The 21,280-nt window shown below is 37.1% G+C and overlaps 1 protein-coding gene and 1 long non-coding RNA gene across 2 annotated transcripts; one reads left to right on the top strand and one right to left on the bottom strand.

Moving 5' to 3' along the window:
- The first annotated feature begins 117 nt into the window (after positions 1–117).
- On the top strand, positions 118–2,100 carry LOC130465888 (uncharacterized). Its single transcript, XR_008925927.1, has 3 exons — positions 118–344; positions 1,860–1,942; positions 2,023–2,100. It is a non-coding gene; the product is annotated as an uncharacterized lncRNA (long non-coding RNA).
- Positions 2,101–17,773: 15,673 nt separating this feature from the next.
- Positions 17,774–19,827, bottom strand: LOC130464117 (protein FAR-RED IMPAIRED RESPONSE 1-like). Its single transcript, XM_056833524.1, has 4 exons — positions 19,753–19,827; positions 18,840–19,272; positions 17,887–18,791; positions 17,774–17,800 (listed from the first exon to the last, which is right to left on the bottom strand). Exons 1-4 carry the CDS (start codon positions 19,825–19,827, stop codon positions 17,774–17,776), a joined length of 1,440 nt encoding a protein of 479 aa, XP_056689502.1.
- Between the last annotated feature and the right edge of the window lie 1,453 nt (positions 19,828–21,280).

The raw sequence follows: 21,280 nt of genomic DNA, 5'->3' as shown, positions 1-21,280 counted from the left end.
CCCTCTCCTAGCTTTTTGGGCTTAAGTTATGGGCTGAGGCGTGCTACATCGCTGGTAACCAGCGATCTTTTGGCTCCATACCCAGGGCAAAAGTGTCATTTTACAGGTAATGTTAACTTTGTCAACAAAGTAACTTCAAAAGTTACTGCTCTTCGTTCCTCATCCCTGAGCTCTCAATCTCTCTCTTGCTTATGCTTCTCCGACATAGCCAAATCCTCTCCGACGAAGCCGTTACCTCTCCGACAACCACCATCAAGCCGTTTCCTCTCTTCTCAGTTCAAAAACGAAGTTTTCTTCTCCTTCTCTGTTCAAATACGAAAGTCGCCTTCAATATATGGCTGGAGGTTAGTAATTCAAATCTAATTTGTTGAGTAATTCAATTTTAATGGGTTGTTGTTGAAGTTCTTTAATTGATTATTGAAATTGTCTTCTTGACGAAATAAAAATTATCGTCAATTGATGGTTGTTAGTAAATTTGGGGGTTTATTCCAGGGTTTTAGTAAATTTGGGGGTTTTAGTAAAATTATCGTCAATTGCTGCCTTTTCATATGTGTTCTTCATTTGCTTTCTTCTCGCACAAATTTTCATTGATAATCAAATGTATGGCCTAATATTCTGCTCGGCTTTGGATGAAACTATCTCATTGAGGACTGAGCAACAGGTTCTTATGTTTTCGATCTCAAGCGTTTAGAAAACTTTTGTTTTAGGTTAATCTTGATCAACTCTTCTGGGTTTTGATCAAGCGTTTAGAAACTGTTGTTTTAGGTTAATCTTGATCAACACAAGGAACGGATACCCAAATATAGCTGTGTCTTTGCAGTTAATCTTGATCAACTCTTCTGGGTTTTGTTTTTTATTGCTGGGTTTCTCTTCAATTTGGATATTTTTCTTGATTTTTCAATTCAATTTCACTCATGCCGACTCTTGTCAATCACTGTGGTATGTTCTCCGTTCCTTGTGTTCTTGATAAATTTGCTAATTTCTGTGGTTTGATTACTGGGTTTGCTTTCTTTAATTGAATTTTCAGTTGGGTTATTATTTAATTTGTTAGAATTTGATTACTGAGTTTGCTTTCGTTTATTCAATTTTTATTTGGGTTAATTATTTAATTTGTTAGAATTTGATTAGTGTGTGATTATATCATGTCCTAATGTGGTTAGTTTCTGATTTGAAATTGATTATACAGTAGTCGTATGAATTGTTGATTAATTATGGCCATATACTTTGAATTTCATCGAATTGGGTATTTGTATTTGGGTGCTAGGATTAAATTTTGTTTAGGGTTAAGGCTTTCAATTAGCTAAATCATGATTAAAACTGATGAACTGATTTCTTGTAGTTATGACCATGCTTGTGAAATCAGTGAGTGTGCTTTTCAAATCAGACAAAATATTCTTAATCTTGGATTAGGAAAATTTGTAAGTATTACCTACTCATTTACTTCTTAATATTGAACATTTTTCAAGTGTTTTTTATGGTATTTAACAGATTAAAACCTTAAAATTTATGGTATTTAACAGATTAAAACCTTAAAATTTATGGTATTTAACAGATTAAAACCTTAAAATTTACAAGCTTGATGTAAATTGCGCAAATACAAAGCCAACAAAAGCTACAATAAGAATAGAGAAACATGAAAGGTTATACCGTATTAGGTAGACAAATTAACCACCCTTGAGAAAGAAATGTAGGCTTTCAACTTAAAGTATCTTTGTATGCAATGTGATTAAAGTATCTAAGGGTATGTTCCCTTTGTTGCTGATGGTTCTTTTGTTGCTGTAACAAAGTAGATATCATAGTTGGTAAGAAACTTATGCTATTCTCAGTACATCTAATTTTGTACTCTGTATTATTATTAGGTTTATCTGAACGAGGAAGGGGCCGTGGACGAGGAAGGGGTCGTGGACGAGGGAGGGTAGAACCACAACTAAGTGCAAGAAAGGTATGTTCCTCCCCTCTCCATCTTCTTTATATGTCAAATGGGTGTTATTTGTGAGTTAATTTTTATGTGTTTTATAATAGTTAAACTTCGATAACACCGACTTTGATGAGGAGCCTAGTGGAAGTGATTCTGAATATACCGGTCAAAGTGATGAACAGGTAACTTAATTCCAAGCATTACCGTTTTTTTACTTGTATAGATCTTATGAAGTTGTTTCATTTATTCTTATTTGGATGCAGCCATCCCCCGAGAAAAAAAAGCTTCCTAAAAGAGCAAAGGTGGTTGCTAATGTGTGTAGAGTAAGTGGTCATTTCCTTGTTGAATATCTAGTGAGTTTACCAGAATTGAAATAATTTAATTTGTGTTATTTAACTCAGGATAATAGTAGCACTAAGGGGGGTATGATGAAGGCGGCTAACACAGTTATTCAAAAACGCTCTCAGGAGATGAATAAAAAGGTAGGACCACTTTGACGACTTTCATTAAATGAATGTCTTAGTGTGAGTGATGTGAAACTGATATTCTTATTTTTGTGTATGCAGCCTCCTAATCAGAACTGTGCTGTTGAGGCCCTTGGAAGAATATTAGGAGCGTTCGATGATAGGAAAAGGAACTTAGTTAATGAGATGGGATTTGCTGGCCTATTTAGTATGATTGATAAAAGGCTACCGGCAAACCTAACCTATTGGCTATGTACAAGGGTAGATGTGACTCTCAAGTGTTTTATGTCTCCAGACGAGGTCCAGTTTCCTCTAAACCCCATTCAAGTCCATTGGGTTCTCGGGATTCCAATGGGACCGAGACCGGTCCCAACTACAACTGTCGATGAGAATCTTGAAAAAGACATTATGAATAAGTACCGGACTGTACATAAGAAAGGTGGTGGCATAACCAAAAAGACTTTGATGGAATATGTGGAGGGTCCTTGTGAAGATGACAACGAGTTCAAGAGACTCTTTTTGCTGCTTGCTTTAGACTCGGTACTTACCCCCACCACATGTCATCGACTGAGTATGAAATTTTTCCACTGTGTTGCTGTTGCACATGAAGCCTCCGAGTATGACTGGTGTAGCCTTGTCCTTGACCAATTGTTGCATGTTGTTGGAAGCTTCAGTACACGGTTCTACGCAGATGGTTATGCTAGAGGATGTGGTGGATGCTTAATATTTCTGGCAGTAAGTTTTTAATCCTTATGAATCATGTCTTATCATTGCATTTAATATCTCTATACCACTTTATCATATATTTTTATATGATTGCATTAAAAATTGGGTTCTTTGTAAAGTAAAGTTGGAAAGTAACGTTTATGCGTTGACAGATTTTCTACCTAGATCGACTTAAGAGACCGCCTGTTGATTGGGGTGTGTTTCCGAGAATGAGGGTATGGACAATAGAAGAGATGAATAAGGCACAGAATCTGGATCGTCTTCCATCCTGGGATTATGGGTGTGTAGGGGTAAGTAATATTCATTGAAATGTCTAGTTATTCGTAACGTACTTATAATATTTTTCTTGTATTAAAATATTTATAATGTATGTGCATAGTGTGTTGATGTCGCTTACGGCCATACCCATCCAATGATGAAGGATATTATGCCCGGGAAGAGGATAACCTCGACTGAGGTTGATAAGGTGATTTTATGGAGTTTATTGAATTTATTATTAATAACTGCTACCTTTATATTTACAATAAGTAGATTCTCAAACTTTACCCAAGTGTGATACCAAGTGAAGTGTGAACTCAAACTTTACTAAGTGTGATACTATATAAATATATATGATAGTATATTATTGTTTTTGACAGTATATACACCTATGTGACTGTATTTAACTAATATGACAAAATTTGTGCTTAGTGACAGTATACATCTACATTGTGACAGTATACATCTACATGGTGACACTATACATCTACTATTTGATAGAATATGGCAAAGTTGAAAACTTGTTGGTGTTGTAATGTAATTATGTAGCTGAAAATTCCCATGAGACTGAGGTGGTGGTCATTGTCTTGTATAATTAAAACATGCCAAGAACTCTGCTGTACTTTATTGATTCTTCACTAATGCATTGTCATTTATCCAATGACATTACCTTAACTCTTGCATTGCTATTTATGGTTATTGTATCCCTTTTCCCTTTCCCTTTCCCTTTCATATTCCATTTTATTGATACACACCTATACCTATGACTATTTCCCTTATTTCTCATTTCCTTCGGGTTCTACACTTCACTCTTACCAACAATAGTAGCATGTATAACTAGTGAAGATCTAGAATAGACTCTCTGGACTAGAAGTTGTGAAACTATCAAAACCCCCAACTTTGTACAGTCGCCTCAGTAACAACAGTACAAATGTACAATATGCTCTCCTAAAAGCCATTTGACATGTAGGTTAGAACTTCTTGTGCACACGATTTTGTTAGAGGCTGTTGTGCGTGTGTGTGTGTTCCTTTCTGAAGTTACTGTAAGCATACATGTATCGGTTTAACCTTCACTCGTCCTAACCCTTCCTCTCCCCCCAGCCCGGGCCTACATGTCCTTACTGACTAGCAAATCATGCAGACTCTGATGAAATGCTATTTTAGCCAATCATCATTGTCCCACTCCACTTGTAAGTTCCCCTAATAGCAAAACCTTAAAGTTTAGCCTGGGAATCTATTTGCATGAAGGGGAGCTCAGCGAAATTGCAAAAATCACTACCTGTCTTAAAAACAAAGAATAACTAGAACTTGAGATATGCGAGCAGCTTCCAGTCTTAGGACTATATAGATGAATCATACACTAATCATTTTTGATACTATAACTGCTATAATTTCTTGAATCATTAATCTTATATTTGTTACATATCTATTTTGACAGTATATAATTTATTTTTGACAGTGTATAATTTATTTTTGACAGTATATAATTCATATATGACAGTATATAAATTCGTTTTTGATAGTATATATGACAGTATATAAGTTCATTTTTGACAGTATATAATTCATATATGACAGTATATAATTCATATATGACAGTATATGAATTCATTTTTGATAGTATATAATTCATATATGACAGTATATAATTCATATATGACAGTATATAAATTCATTTTTGATAGTATATATGACAGTATATAAATTCATTTTTGACAAAATTCATATATGCCAGTAAATGTTTGGATTAAATTTAAATTTGAAGATGCACCTTGATGTTTTGTAGTTAATGAATGCCGTGAAAGCTGCATTGGACACCAATGACGTGGATGACTATGACGTTTCTGTTTTGATAAATGTCACGGGCAAAAATAAACGAAGACGTGGTGGGTCATCAAAATCCATTCCATAAAAGGTCAAAGGAAAGTCCAAAGCACAAGGTACAGTCCTGTTATTTGGTATATTTGTTCATAATTTTTTGCACAGTACAATAAACTAACTGATGTACACTAGCAGAACCTGATATACCATCTGAGAGAATAAGTGTTATTGAGAAGTCCATCTCGATGAACCAGTACACCAGGAAGAATAGAAGGACAAAGAATTCTGAAGATGCACTACACCTTGATGAGCCACTGCACCTTGAAGAATCAGCTCAGATTGGGACAAATAAATCTGGAGTGGCACTAAATGAGACCGAGCCGAACCAACCTGATGACGCACTGCACCTTGATCCAGGTAAACCACACTATGCAGCGATATTCTGAAATTTGGTTCTTCAAACTTGTAGATATTATTGAATGCAGTACTACATATTGAATTAAGACAATGACAGCATGCATATACTATATATATATATATATATTAAACCACCTTAAATCTGATTCTAATATCTTGATCTAGGTAATAGCGTTCCAACCCACAATGACGAGAGTTTTGTAGCAAGTCCTGAAGTAAGTGAAAAGGTGGGCACATTTGATTCGGAAAATGAAATAGAGTACTCCTCCCGTCCCATCACCCTAGGTTTGAAGAAAGAGCGGTTTCGTATGAGAAAAAAGTTTTGTGAAATGAAGGAAAGTCGCAAGAAGAGGATGATGGGACCCTCCCCGACGCTCACTGAGTCGTACATTCAGATTTGGCGGCCAAAAAAAATCCGTGCCTACGTTGATATGATAGCCCAGTTCGTTATGGACAACAGTAGTGGGTCATCTAGAAATCTGAATGGAAAGTAAGTTACTTTATTTCTTATGGTTTGTTGTTTCATGGGTTATGTTTTATGCTATACTAATTATTCATTGGATGTGCTTGAAGGGTCGGACCTAAAGTGTTGGAGTTCGATGGAGATTTTGTGAACGCAAACCTGAGTATGGGTGTTGTAAGAAGTAATAGTGAAGTTACTGACCAGGTATGCATTGTGTACTAGCTTGCAAGACAGATCTATTATTCATTATGTTCTTTTAACTAATTTAATATGTACAATACATTTCAACATAGTATGTGAGGGTTGCAAGACAGATCTATGAGGAAACATGGAAATTACAATTTCCAAACCGGAGTAGGCGTTTCATGTTGGATCCTGCATTTGGGGTGAGGCCTATGTCAAATTTCTTTGTCTTTCCCCCCCTCCCCCCATCCCTCCCCTATAACATTCACTGATATTCTTACTTGTGTGGGACAGACATTAGTTGTGGGTGCCAAAGGTGATTCTGATCAAATTAACAGCCTTGCGCAACGGTACACTAAATACCTGAGTGGAACACCTCTCACTAGAATAAATGTGGTTAGTATTAGTGCTTGCAAATTTAGAAACTGTAATATGGTGTTTTGTTTTAATAGAAAACTGTCTGATGACTAAGTTTTGTTTTTAAAGGTGTTTGTGCCCGTTCTAGTCAAATGGCACTGGTGGTGTGTTGCATTTTCAATGAATAGACAAGAGATCCTAGTAATGGACTCACTGAGCACCACCGATGCGGCGAATGTTCACTCATTAGAGGTCACCCAATTGGTATGCAAAAACTTACCTAAGGATCTTTCTAGTACAATGTCACAGCACCACCTATCCAGTAATAGATTTCTTTCTAGTAAAATGTCCTCATCGTATGCTAAGTATTTTCAACAATATACAGGCCTATGCGATGGACACTGCATTTTCATTCATAGATCCGGAGTGGGTTACTGATACAATCACAAGTGAATGGCGTAGAACATCATTGGCCATGGAGCAACAAGAGGACGGGTTAGTGTTTCATCCGAACATGACTAACCGTGTTCATATGGTGTTATATGTTTTTACAGTGTTCTTATATTGTAAGTATTTATTATCCAGGCACAGCTGTGGTGTGTGGATGCTACTTTGTATTAAACGGAATGCGGATAGGATAAGAACTCGCCTGGATCCGGTAACCTTTTTTTTTTTCTTATATGACATGACAAATCAATCACTATGTATTCCCGGTTAATTATCGTGTGACTTGGATTATTATAGGTACCCAGTTTTCCAGAAGAAAGGAAATGGCTATTATGTGAAGACATTATGTCTGATTTCAACGACGCCAAGAAAGACGTGCTTAAACGGATTCATGACGCCTGGATAGACTGACAAACCTTTTTGTAAACCCTCGTTCCTGACACATTTTGCAGAGTATCGACACATTTATTTTGAAAGAACGGCACGATTCATGACAACTCTAATCCAAATTGTGACAATAATTATCTATCATGTGACAGTATATGCCAACACTTGCTAATTCATATGACATATTAATAGGATGTTAGAGTAAAGTTTGGGCTGTTAGGCTAATTAATTATTGGCTCAACTTTGTAAATTATTGGCAATTCGTTGCATTTTGTAGATAAAGGTCATTTTGTAAGGTATTAAACTAAAGGCCCGCCATTCGTATAAGTATGGGGAAAATATAGGCCATTTTGTAAATGTGTTGGTTACTAGACGCATTGTTTTTGAAAAACAACCATCTAATTCGTTGACATTTTATATCTATGACTGTAAATACTTTACGTAAATAAGTAGGTGACTAAATTTTGATTATTCATATTTTTGATAATTATTTGCAAGACTATAAGGTAACAAATGACAGAATAGATCCCAGATATGACAGTATGTACGTCATTGGTAAAATTTGACATATAAAAAAGAAATAGAGTTATTCACTTTATTAAATCTCAATCTTAATTTAATCCTACCACCCACCCTCCTTAATAAATACCACCCCGCTTATGCATTTATTTTTCATGTCCTCTCTATCTCCCTCTTCATTCCTCCTTAAATTTGAGTCTTCAATATTATGTCAAATGAGTCGCGGTCTGGTTCAGTTTCACGAAAGGGTTGTAGGGGAATGGTGAAATGTTATCATAACTTGGAATCTCCTCTCCAAACTTGCAAGCGAGGTGCAAATATTGGCAAGAATTTTTATGCATGTCCTTTATGGCCCGTAAGTTTATGGTTAAGTTCTTGAAATTTAAAAATTATACTTTTATCATATCGTTGATACTAATTATTGTTCTAATATTTTTTCAATTAGAATTCTCCATGCAATTTTTTTAGGTGGGAAGGTGACAATAGTGTGCCGTTAAAGGAAATAGAAGATTTGCGTTACCAACTTTTTGAGAAGGACCATATTTTAGCTGAAATGGAAGCTCAAAAGAAGATTGTGGAGGCAAAATATCAAAAGTTGAAGATGAGAAAGGAGGATCTTGAAAGTGATGTGCAACAAATGAGGGATGAACTTTGTCAAATGCGAGTTGAATTGCTCAATACGAAAAGAAACGAAAAAACCTTTACAATTGGTTTGCTTGTTTCATGGCTTATCTTTGCCATTGTAATAACGTTGTTAAAATGATGTAATTTATATTACATTCCTTTTAACTTTACTTAGTCACCTACGACCCCATGTGAGTAGATTTCAACTTAGTCAACTTTGACAGTATTTTATACTAATATGACAAATGCTAAATATTAAATGGCAAAAACACACACAAACATAGATTAAGCTTGCTTGTCACGATATTATTACAACATAGACAAATGCCAATTCCAGATAGAAAATATGGCATTAATAGATAATAATAAAACATTAATAGATAATATGGCATTCATAGATAATATTATAACATAATTAGTACTCCTCATCGTCGCTTGATTCCCCCTCCTCACGATCCGAAGAAGATGATCCCCTAATACCATCATACATCCTTTCACCAAAAGTAACAGCTGCATTGCAATGGTTCTCCCTATAGTTAACCGGGTAGTCGTCAAAAACCAATCGGTTAGATGTGACCAATTCTCGGTGCTTAGTTGAGTCAAATCCATTTACTTCAAGCATCCTAATCTTGAAGTCCTTGAACGCGTGGTGGTTGGTTTTGATGTCCTCGCAAATGTCACTTGGACCAAATTTTATCCAGTTGATAGTTTTATATACCACACCGTTGGTTAGGCCCCCGCAAAAGTCCCTCCTTAGAATTACCATTCCCCAACAGTCACCATGGGTTAGAATAAGTTCATCTACCATCCCAACCCACTTGGAGATTGTGGATGTCAGATGGAAAAAATTAACTAATGGTCGATACCTCCTTTCATCATTAACACACAGGCGGAGATAACCACGGAGTTGAATTAGGTTGAAGGAGAAACAAATATTGTACATATCTAATAGATAGTACATAAGACAATAAGCTTCACGGCGAAACCGTAGTGGATTGCTAAGCTTGAAAGGTTCAATAAAGGGATACTCAGGGTGAAACACTATACCGTTCACTACATCATAACCACTCCTAGCAACGGTAGCCAGCTGGTGTGCAAACATCTTTGTTCTGTTTCGCGCCTTCAGCGTGTGGTACCCCAACTTTGCTCTCAGTTCCGATGGGCCATCCATGATGGCATTCATCAGGACCGCACAATTTTTCTCAGGGCTGGTGTTTTTCTTGCTAGGAGGACAGCAAAAAACGTAGGTGCTACTCCCAACCGGATTTTCCATCTACAAATCAGTAAAAAAATAAGTAAACATGCCTTTTATCAATGCTTGATGGTGTTACAACAATAGATCTTAGTAATAATAAGGTAAATAAGAGGAGCTTTACATACCTTTACGACAATAATTAGCAATACTTGATGGTGTTCTTTCAAACCAAAGGTCATCTTCCATTTTATAATTTGGATAGTAGTAGTAGATTACTGCTCGTAGAGGAATCCTAGAGTCAGCAGGATATGTGATAGTATTTGCAGGAGATGTGACAACACACTGTCTGACAATGACCTACAACTCTAGTGGAATCTAATCAGAAGGAAATGAAAATTGGACCATGACCATCAATTTTCAGCTACCATTTTATAAAATCGTACGATATCATCAGGTTTACTAGTCCAACTACAAAACTAGTTGAACTAGTCCAATTACAAAACAAAACGTGATAACAAAAAGAACAAAATTTAAATATAAAATAAATAACTCGTAAAATGAGTTGTTGTGCTTAAGCGACATGAATAATCCCCATCCATTTATTAGTGGAAACCTTAAAAGACTTGGCTGAAACATTGTTAGACAATCCTATTACCGCAATCCCTCCCGACAAACCTTGCGGTTCTGCAACCTTTGCAAATGTGGATGGATAATCCTTCATTATCCACTTACACATAGTTTTTGTTACCCTTGTTTCTCCGATAATCAGCAGGTCGGGTTCAACTGCGTTGATAAGTTGTTTCATTCGTGTAGGAAAACATTCCAATGCCATCCCTTTACAATTCCAAATCAAAACATCAGTTGTCTGTTTCCTGAATTCACATTTGCCCCGCTGTTCTGATCTCACATCCACATCAACCTCTAAGCGCCTCCCATCCCGAAGATCAGCGGTGATAGACTTGGACCTTGCCTTAATATGAATGTTGTGCAACTGCCTCAAATCAAGCTTCATTATTTTCAGAAAATCCGATAAACTAGACATATCAAAATGGTACGAACCTTTGGATAGTATCACTGTCTCGTAAGTGAGCGGCAATTGTGGATAGCACATTGACATAATTGTATCAATTCTCGTTAATATGTCAATAGCCTTTGAGTCTTTAATATACCAAGTGTAGAAAATCTTCAACGGGGTTGGCAATAAAGCTAGATCGGATAAATCCGGCAAATGGAATGGTTTAATAATCCCCGTGGTAGAAATCTGCACTACATTGGTGAATTGTGGGTCAATCTCAGATGGATTTAGAATGAAATCTACGCACTGTTTTTTGGTTAAGTACGTGACTTTGAGGAGGTTTGTAGAAGAGCTTGGTTGACTAACAACAGCTATTGATTTTGAATCAAGGTTCGGGAAAAACTTGCCGTATTTTACTATTTTTGACTCGCTTAATTGTAATGTATCAGTTGGTTTAAGCATAACTTCTACATGCTCAACATTTTTTTCTTTGTGGTTCTCCATTGACGAGCTCTGCATTATAATACCATCCATTTCTCTTTAGGAATTCCCAAAAAACTTGTGCTGAATAAATATAACATGTGATGTGGTTTAGTTGGAAAATTTATTAGCAAAGCTGCCAAATTGTGGGAAATTAATTAGCAAATCTGCCAAATGAAACACGTTACATTTGTGGGGCCAAATTATTATTCTCCAAACAAATTGTTCTCTGTCAGACTTTATGAGATATTCTCTGTCATACATAGTCTCTGTGATAATTATTCTCTTGTCCTTTATAATGAATCAACGTACGTACGAAATATGTTAAAGCCTATCTACATACTGTCATATATATTCTCTGTCAAATAAGTTAAGAGATATTCTTTAAAAGGAATCGAATCAAAATCTCTTAGATATTCTTCTTTCTGAGATATTCTTTCCCAGATACAGCTTTATCTGAAATTTTCCTTTCCAACACAAAGGAAAACTTCACTGGCTTTACAATTAGAAAACAACGTCCTTAGTTGCACTGTTTCAGTTCGGTTACAAACGGATCGTGTCATTGAATTCGTTAACTATTTCGTTAACAAAGTATAAACCGTTTGATGCGTATCATGTAATTACCAAACCCGGAACATGTCATGATCTGTACATACATATGATCTCTAGTTTTACAATATATATGATCTGTACTTTTACAATACATATGATCTGAACTTTTACAATATATATGTCATGAACTTTAACAACTTCGACTTTGTTTTCTATTTTATAAAATGAATTTAGATCATACGGTACGTATATCCTGTCATTTTACAATATATATGTACTCATACTATAAATAGAACTGTATTGTATTACAAGTAGGTGGACAACACATTCCTTGTTTTTGGCATCAATTAATAAATGTCTTCAAACTCTTCCTCCAACCATTCTGCAAATGACTCAGACTCATCAGCTGAGAGTTGTGTGATTCTTGGGAAATCACTAACCACGACCATTGGCGTTCTCGTCAAGGGTGGGCACGTGGACGACAAAGGAGCAAGGTACATAATGAACTTTGACAGGCCATTCAATAGTATTTACAAGGACTACGCTAGGAAAGTGGAAATAAGCACGGATGACTTGAGGTTATACCATAGTGGACAACTAATTACTCCGACCGATACCCCGATGAGGAGTGGTTTCCATGGCAATGAAATCTTATTAGCAATGCATAAGGTAACAAAACGAACAGGAATTAATTCTATACTCTCCATATTGTTTAACTCAAAATTAATGCTTTGTTTCATTTACTTTATAACACTCCTGATGTATATTTAAAGATTCACTCAAATTGTTTATGGTTTGGCAGGATGGTAGTGGACTACCGGTGGACGTAATTAGGTCATATAGTCCAGAGCATGTAATGTTCACCGTGTCAGATTGTCGCACCAATCCGATAACTGAGCAATATAGATTTAAAAAGCAGGACAATACGGCAAAAATATTCAAAAAGGTCGCGGCCACCTTTCAAGTTGCGGAGAATAGGGTACGCCTTATTTTGGACAACAAGAATATTGACGACCGGCAAACGATCGAGGAGTCACCTATTTACGACGGGGCAGCCATTCAATTAGTTCGGGAAGGAATTTACGATAGATCCATCCATTATCAGGATTAAATGGAGCTTGGAGAAGGTAAATTGGTTCTGTCATCCATTATATCATTTTATCTTCAAATATATCATGTTTCTTTTAGCACATTATATATTTTGGTATCCATTATATACAAAAATATTCCACGGGTCATGATAACCATAAACTAAATTGTGACAATAGGTCATTTGCTAAATAGTGGATTAAAGTAAAAAACAAATATTATCTGTTCATATTGACAGACAATATATTAATGATGACAGCATATACCGACAAAAGACAGTAAACCTTTGCAAATAGACTTGTAATATATAGGCGGAATTTCATTTCCAATTCATTTCCAATTTCCTCTTCAATCCCACACAGCATGAGCCGGTTCCGCCCACCTACCGGATTTTCTTATTCAGAATCCCTTAGCTCATATTTTTACGAAGACCCTCCACCACCACGACATCCAGAATTAGGTTTTAACAACCAAACCTATTTCATATACGATGAATCCCATGGTTCAATACTAGTATCAAAGTCCGACATTCAGGAAATAATTAAGAATCCATGTTCGGACTCTTTACTGCATGGGAACTGCCGCAACATGTATATGTTTGGTTTCGACGGCGTGCATCGAGTAGCACACCTTCCAAACCGAACGGATGTTGTAACCGCGGGACATGCATTCCAAGATGATTTGACCTTAGCTCTAGATATTCTTACCGCTGAAGATGCGGATGACATTGTCCCTCCATTTGCAAGGTTCATTTTGGACCCAAGTCCAACTCTCCCAACAGGTGGTACAATTCACCTATTACGCCGAATACCCGTACAACTTTACATGGGAAGCTATACATATGCCGTTCACATTTTCAAGGTGGTAGCTGACGTTAGCGATATAGATTTGTCTACTTCGATATTCATGAGAAGACAAGATAATGTTGACGTTAGGTTCAATTCAGCTAGGTTTGCTGCAACCACTAAGAATCCCCTTAGGAGGTTTCCAACCCCAATGGAAATTGTCGTATGGAATACGCGAAGTGCCACACAACAATCATTCCCTTCCAATTTTAGAACTTTTTTTTCACTTCATAGGCCCAAGGTGATACTTTTGCTTGAGACTAGGGTTTGCCATGAGCAGTTTGAATCAATATTCAACTTGCTTGGGTGCAGTTTGAAATGGTCTTGTGTGGATGGTGTGGGAATTTAAGGAGGAGGGGTACTAATGTCGGATGATAATCTCGTCCATATTCAACTGAATTCCCAAAATCCTGGACCACAAAGTGCTATGCAAGTAGTGATAAAGGTATATATAAGTTTTGCAAATATATATGCAATGTGGAATCCAATACTGTCATTTTGGACAGAAGGTAGACATGTGAAGACTGACACGTTATACTTGAAATAAATATAACCCAATATACCCCTAAAATAACAACATGTCACAAAAGCATAATATACTGCCAAAAATCCACTTGTAATATAAATAGGCCTCATTACTTGGAGGTACTCTTAAAGAAAAATACTCTCTCTTTTTGCATAACAAAAATCAAAACAGATAATCTAAAATGTCTACTGATTCATCCGCTAATTCAATTCCTTCTTCTATTGCATCTTCGGATAACGAGTCTGTGGAAACCGCTGAGAGTTCAGTGATCCAAAGCTCGCTTAAAACGCGTATCCAATTTCTCGTGAAGGGTAGTAATGTCGACGATTTGGGAGCAAAATACTCTATTGACATTGACGGTTCATTCAACCGTATTTATAGAGATTATGCAAGAAGGACAGAAATGAGGCCAACTGACCTCAGGTTATTTTATCAGGGTGCACTTATAACACCCATTGAAACCCCGTTTGGCCGTAGCTTTGTAGGAAATGACGTTGTCCTTGCTCAAGATAAGGTAAGATTGTAATTACATGCACAATTTATTCATTTATAGATTAAACGTCCACTTTGACAGAATAAGATACCGGAATGACAGTATTTGAATTTTAACAGAATGGACGTGGAGTGCCGGTGAATCCAACTGGAGGAATTGGGGAATTCATCATCTTCACTGTTGTGGAATGTACCACAATCCCAGCCACTTACCAATATCGTGTTAAAAAGGTTGACCCGACAAGAATTATATTCAATCGTGTTGCCAACATCCGTGAAGTTGCAAATAATAGGGTTCGGCTTATCTTAGACGCTAATAACGTTGATGATCGTAAGACTTTTGAAGAAGCTCAATTTTATGATGGGGCGGTCGTACACTTTGTTCTCGAGGGCATTCATTATGATCGACGCCGACATTATGATGATTAAAGGGTCAAAAATCAAGATATCAGCCGACGTTACTTTGCGTGGTGGTGAACATCGGTTTGTATGGTTTTAGGGTCGCGTTTTTGTCGTATTGATGTTTAAGGGTTATTTAACCTCGGAATATAAGTAGTATTTCATTTTAGGGGATTGTCAAAATATATGTTTTCAAAAAATCTTCTTTAACATTTTCAACTAACCTTGTATTATTATGGTTCTTTTTAATCCGGTGTTGTTGAACAATTATAAAATATAAGAGAAATTACCATAGTACTGCCAAACCTCCCCTAGCTACATGTCATATATTATACTAATACTGTCAAAAAGATATACTAATACTGCCGTTTTTTATCCAGTGTTGAACAATTATAAAATATAAGAAACCTCCCCTAGCTACATGTCATATATCATACTAATACTGTCATAAAGATATACTAATACTGTCATAAAGATAATTAACCCTTACAGAATAGGGCGCGAGTATTCCACAAATATTACTTGTTCCCATGAACTGAATAATAATTGTCCCACGGTATTCGCACTTGCGTTGGCGTTTGGAATTGCATCCGGTTTTCTATTACACCTGGTGATGTAATTACATCCACTGGTGCAGTAGCATATTCCACCGGAAGTTTTCTTGTATATTGGAAACAATCCTTAACAACCCAATCAGGAATATTGTTGGAAGTGAAATAACATACTCTATCCTGCTCTTGTCCCTGATGTTGTCCAAAACCTATACCACCAATTGATCCCTGGTATGTAGTATTTTCCTCGTATGTTCCCATGTAGTAATTGGTTGGCGGTGGCACGTAACTCGGTGGTATGACCTTGTAAAGATAACATAAGATAAGAAAAACATTACGATTTAAATAGTAAAACACAACTTCCCTACTAGAAATACCTCAATTGTTGGAACAATTTTGCTTTGTTTTTTTGGTGCCCTCTTTCGTTTGGGTTTAGGCTTATCAATTACTGTTTGAACAACTTCATTCAACACCTACAACAAAACAGCAAAAACAAAACAAATAAAAGGAACGAAATCAAAGCAACCAACACCATGTCATACAATAAGGAACGAAATCAAAGCAGAATAAACACTAACCTCATTATCAATTGGAACTTGTTGTTGAGCTACTACCGTGTCTTTGGTATTCTTCGATTTTTTTTTAATATTTTCAATACAGGACTTCAATCTTTTAGATGTTTTCGACCGTCGAGGTATGGGATCCATCACGAAACTATTATCATTAACACTAAAACGTTGCAGGCCATTACTACTTGGTGCACTACCAACACCAACACCAACACTACATGGTGCACTACCAACACCAACACCAACACCAATACTACCAATACTCAACGGTGCATTTCCAACACTACTTGGTGTGTTAGACACTAAGGGTGCAAAACTTTGTTGTGTACTGAAAACTTGAGTGTCATCATCCATGACAAGATTATCCAAACCAGTAACTTGTTCTTCATCCTTGTTCATTGATCTGGTGCATTCTCCCTTATTCACCGATTGAGGAGTACGTTCCTGGTTTTCCCCTTCATTTTCTTGGCCGTTCTTCTTATTCTGAGCATTCACTTTGATGTTCTCATCAAGCTGGATTTCCAACTGATCTAAAGTTGCATTTGCAATTTTCACATATTCGGGCAGGGTGGCAGCCTTCAAGCAAAAGGACTCGAACTTGACCAAAAGGGTGTCAAACCGCAATACTTCTTCAGTTTTGCTTGGGTCATGGTAAGCCACTTTGACACGGGTATGCGGCCTATGAATATCCTTGCGCCAACGCCTAAGTATCATCCACTCCGGTACCTCGGTGATTTTCTCTCTGTCAAAAACATTAATCACATGCCTACAAATAATTCCATGGGCCTCAAATAACTTGCAATCACAACAAGCTTGTTTGGTCTCGATATTCAATCGCACTGTGTATGTTCTCCTCTTATCGGTTACAATCTCCTTCCTAATTTCCTTTATGTAAATCCATACCCTGTCTTCCAAATGGTGTTCCATTTCTATTTCTGACAACTCATCTCTTCTAAGCCATTGGATATATAATACTCTCATGCATTGAACTTGAACCTCCAAAAACTTCGCATCTGTGTACAACTTTCGAAATACTCTTTCTGCTGGAAAACCAGTTACCAGATCCCTAACATTAATGGATGTGTCGGCATCAGCTTGTTTCTCAGTATTAACTCTGTGTTCCATAGCATCAATGTAGCTCTCTGCAAACTGATACAAACGGGTGTCCCTTTTCACATACTTATCAAAAAAACTGTTGATACTCTCAGAACGTTGTGTGGTCTTCATTCCAGCCCAAAACAAGTGTTTCAGTTACGCTGGGACCCACATGTGTCTCTGGTCGTACAAGCCTTCAGTTAAACAAAATATTCAAACTCCAAACTCCAAAAATATATAAAGAAAAACCTTATGACAGTATTGGTACAGAATTGAAAATATTTTAAAATGTTATGACAGTATTTATAATGAAGTCAACAGTAGATGAAAGTTTTTTGATGGAAGTATTTTGACAACACAGTGACAGTATTTATAATGAAGTCAACAATAATTGTAAAGACCATCTACCTAAATAATATCAGAGACTCATAAGTGTTTAGCACAGAATAACCAACTTACTATCTTTACCATTTAAAACATGAAATAAAATGCACCTTTAAATGAGATAAAAGGATGACAGACGTACCACTTAACCAATCGTCTTCACCAAGTCCATATAACTCTATAGAAGAAGTCCAATTCACCTCAAACTCTGCTTCTGTTAAACTATCATAAATCACGTTATGTAACACAACTTTGAACTCCGAATATTTTGCATAGTTGCCCAACTTTTTGCCAAATTTTTGAAGTATGTGCCACAAGCACCATCGATGCTTAGTGGTTGGCATAGGCATAGCTATTTCAAGAGCCGCCCTCATTGCTGCACATTGATCAGTCAAAAAACTAATAGGAGCTTTGCCTCCCATACAATGGAGCCAAGTTTTGAACAACCAAACAAATGTTTCGGTGTCTTCATGAGACACTAGTGCACAGCCAAGCAAAATAGTCTGCCCATGATGATTGACTCCCACAAAATTAGAAAATGGAAGCTCATAATTGTTTGTGACATATGTGGAGTCAAAACATACTACATCCCCAAAGTCTTGGTAGGCTACTCTACTCCTTGCATCAACCCACATAACATCAGTCAAGCGATTCTTAGAATTTAATCTATAACGATGGAAAAAATTATGGTTTCCGGCAGTCATCTTATCGAAATAATCAAACATGGCTTTCGCATCCCCACCTCTCATCTTGAGCCTCTTTTCCTTCGCCACTATGTTCCTCAAGTCCTTCACACTTATAGACATATTTTCTACACCATTTCTCTCTTTAGCTAAGCTCCTGTGAATGTTACTGATCTTGGAACCACCACCAACACCATTGAATAACCTCCTCCTCACAATAGAAGTAATACTATCTCTCCTATACATTGAGATATATCGAGACTTAAGGGGCGTTGGCTTGTGATTCAAGTGTTCAACTACTGCTTTCCTTACTTCCCAAGTTCCAGAATTGTCTGCCACCGCATACATATGAACAGGGCATCCACACTTTTTTTACTTACTAGTCCTCTTGTCAAGGACACCAGGGGCGGTAATCATCGCCCCCTTAGCTTTCACCCCCTTCGTCCGGAATCGTAAATCTGGTTCGCCTCCACATTCACACTTCCAAACATAGCTCCTCAAGGTCCTCTTCTCACCAGCTTTGCGACTGTAATTACCATAAGCACGAACAACCCCAAAACCACATTGCTTTCCGTATTTCCTAAAATGTTCATCATCCCTATCCCATGATGAAAAGGTCATACCAACTACAGGGGTAGCCAGAACTTCCTCTTCCACTACACTCTTGCCCTCACAATTCAAAATTATCTCCGATGGTGTACGACATAAACTTTCATCTCCTAAGTTTCCCACTTCATCAAAGTTCCCCAATTCTGCATCCCCACACGATACTAGAATGTCATCGTCATTAGCATCCAACCAGTCAGATACAACCTACCAAATTATACATTCCCAAAATATTTCAACATCATCATCAATGACAGTATTTATAAACCAATGACACTAGTTTTCCACCAATATGACAGATATTCTAAATCCAATAATCTTATTTTTAACATAAATCAGCTGTCAAATAAACACCAACATAATTCTAAAGGAACACATCCGGAATCCTAAATTAACAACATAATTATAAAGGAACACATCCGGAATACCTAAGGTACCAAATAATATTTGGGCAGAATTTAATACAACAATGACACAACATAAATAGCATATGACAGTATATCAAAGTAACATGAAGGGGTATACATTCGTAGTCAAATTCAGAAATTGTTCTTAACTAGGTATACATATTGTTCTTAACTAGGTAAGAAATTGAATTACTTTTACACATGAATGTGTTGAAAATCAGAAATGTACGAGAAATGTATGTGAAATTGTTGAAATTGAGAAATGTACAAGAATTCTTACCTCTTCTCCGTTCTCATCTTCTCCACCATCTGAGCTTGAGCTTGAGCTTGAGCATAAATTAGAAATTTCCTCCATTTTTTTGGTAACCTTTCAATTTCAGAACAATTAATTGTAGTTCTTTTTTGCGAGATTGCTTTATTGTTGATGCTCATCAAAGGAGGAGCTTCTTCCCGCCATTTTCTTCCTCTACCTCTTGCTCCCTTTTCTTTGCTGCGAATGAACGGAGCTCAGGGGAAGTGAAATTTACCCCAATTCATTAAAAGTGGGCCAGCAATTAAAATTTATTTCATTTCCCTTTTTTTTTGCGTGGGTATGGAGCCAAAACATCGCTGGTAACCAGCGATGTAGCCTCCCTCGTTATGGGCTTTAGCAATATTAGTTCTAGGTACATTAGATATACAAAAATAATCTAAGCCTTTGTAATATGAACGATATCTTCCAGTAATCTTCGTGTCCCAATGCTTACTCCCCCCTCCCACACCTTAAAAAGCTCGCACTACTTGTATCGAGTTCATATGGACTTCCATCCTGGTGTAGTTCGGTTTCATGTCCTTAAGAGCCCACCAAACTGCTGCCATCTCCGCATGGAAAAGGATGGTAGCGAACACTCGTTGGCTTCCTTCTCTTATTAATCCCAATTTCTCTGTTGCATACCATCCCACTGCAGCAACCCAGCATGATTTTTGCCTTCTCCCTTTCTTCCACGCACCATCAGTTTGGATTGTGATGGGAATGCCTCCATTCGTATTACCTCTCGCAAAGAACGAAGAGACCATGAGTGTCCCAGGTTGGCTTGTGTGGGTATCTGAATTTGTCGTTGTATTGTTGCACATTACCCGTAAGCCTCGGGCCATTTGTTCTTCTATATTATCTATTATTCTCGTTGGGTTTGGTGGTCTTCCCTTGAATATGGCCTCGTTCCGATGAATCCAAATGCTCCAAAGAGTAGCAGCAAAACATAGGTTCCGATTATCATCCATTGTTTCATGTTTCCACGGGTATGATAAAAAAATTGAAACCCATAAACCAATGGGGACTATGTTCGAGCCCGAGTTAATTCCTAGGGAGCTAGCTCTCCAGACATGTTTCACAACCGAGTAACCCCGGAAGAGATGCTCTGCGAACTCCTCAATTGTCTTGCAAACGCTACATAAAGTATCAACACCTAATCCTCTTTTTCTAAGCCTGGTACACGAAGGCAAAGCCTTATTTATAAGCTTCCACGTGAAAATTGTCCATGATGGGATGAGGTCCATTTTCCAGAAGTTCCTCCAAAATGTTTGGAAGATTGGTGGTTTTGTCTTCTCTCAAGTAAGAATATGTACCCCGATTTCGTGGTATAGAATCCACTCTTGCTATAATTCCAGGATACCTCATCCTTCATCTCCTCTCCTAACAAGTGAATAGCCATAATGTCTCTCGTTGTTTCCTTGTCAAATAACTCCAAAACATACCTAAGCTCCATGTTTTTTTTTGGGTTGATGAGGTCTGCCACTTTGGAAGGTTGAACCCCTGCATCGCGTCGCCA

This window comes from Spinacia oleracea, chromosome 1, assembly GCF_020520425.1.
Source record: "Spinacia oleracea cultivar Varoflay chromosome 1, BTI_SOV_V1, whole genome shotgun sequence".
Taxonomy (NCBI): domain Eukaryota; kingdom Viridiplantae; phylum Streptophyta; class Magnoliopsida; order Caryophyllales; family Amaranthaceae; genus Spinacia; species Spinacia oleracea.
The sequence above is the reverse complement of the archived record's forward strand: the minus strand, read 5'-3'. Positions and strand labels throughout refer to the sequence as shown.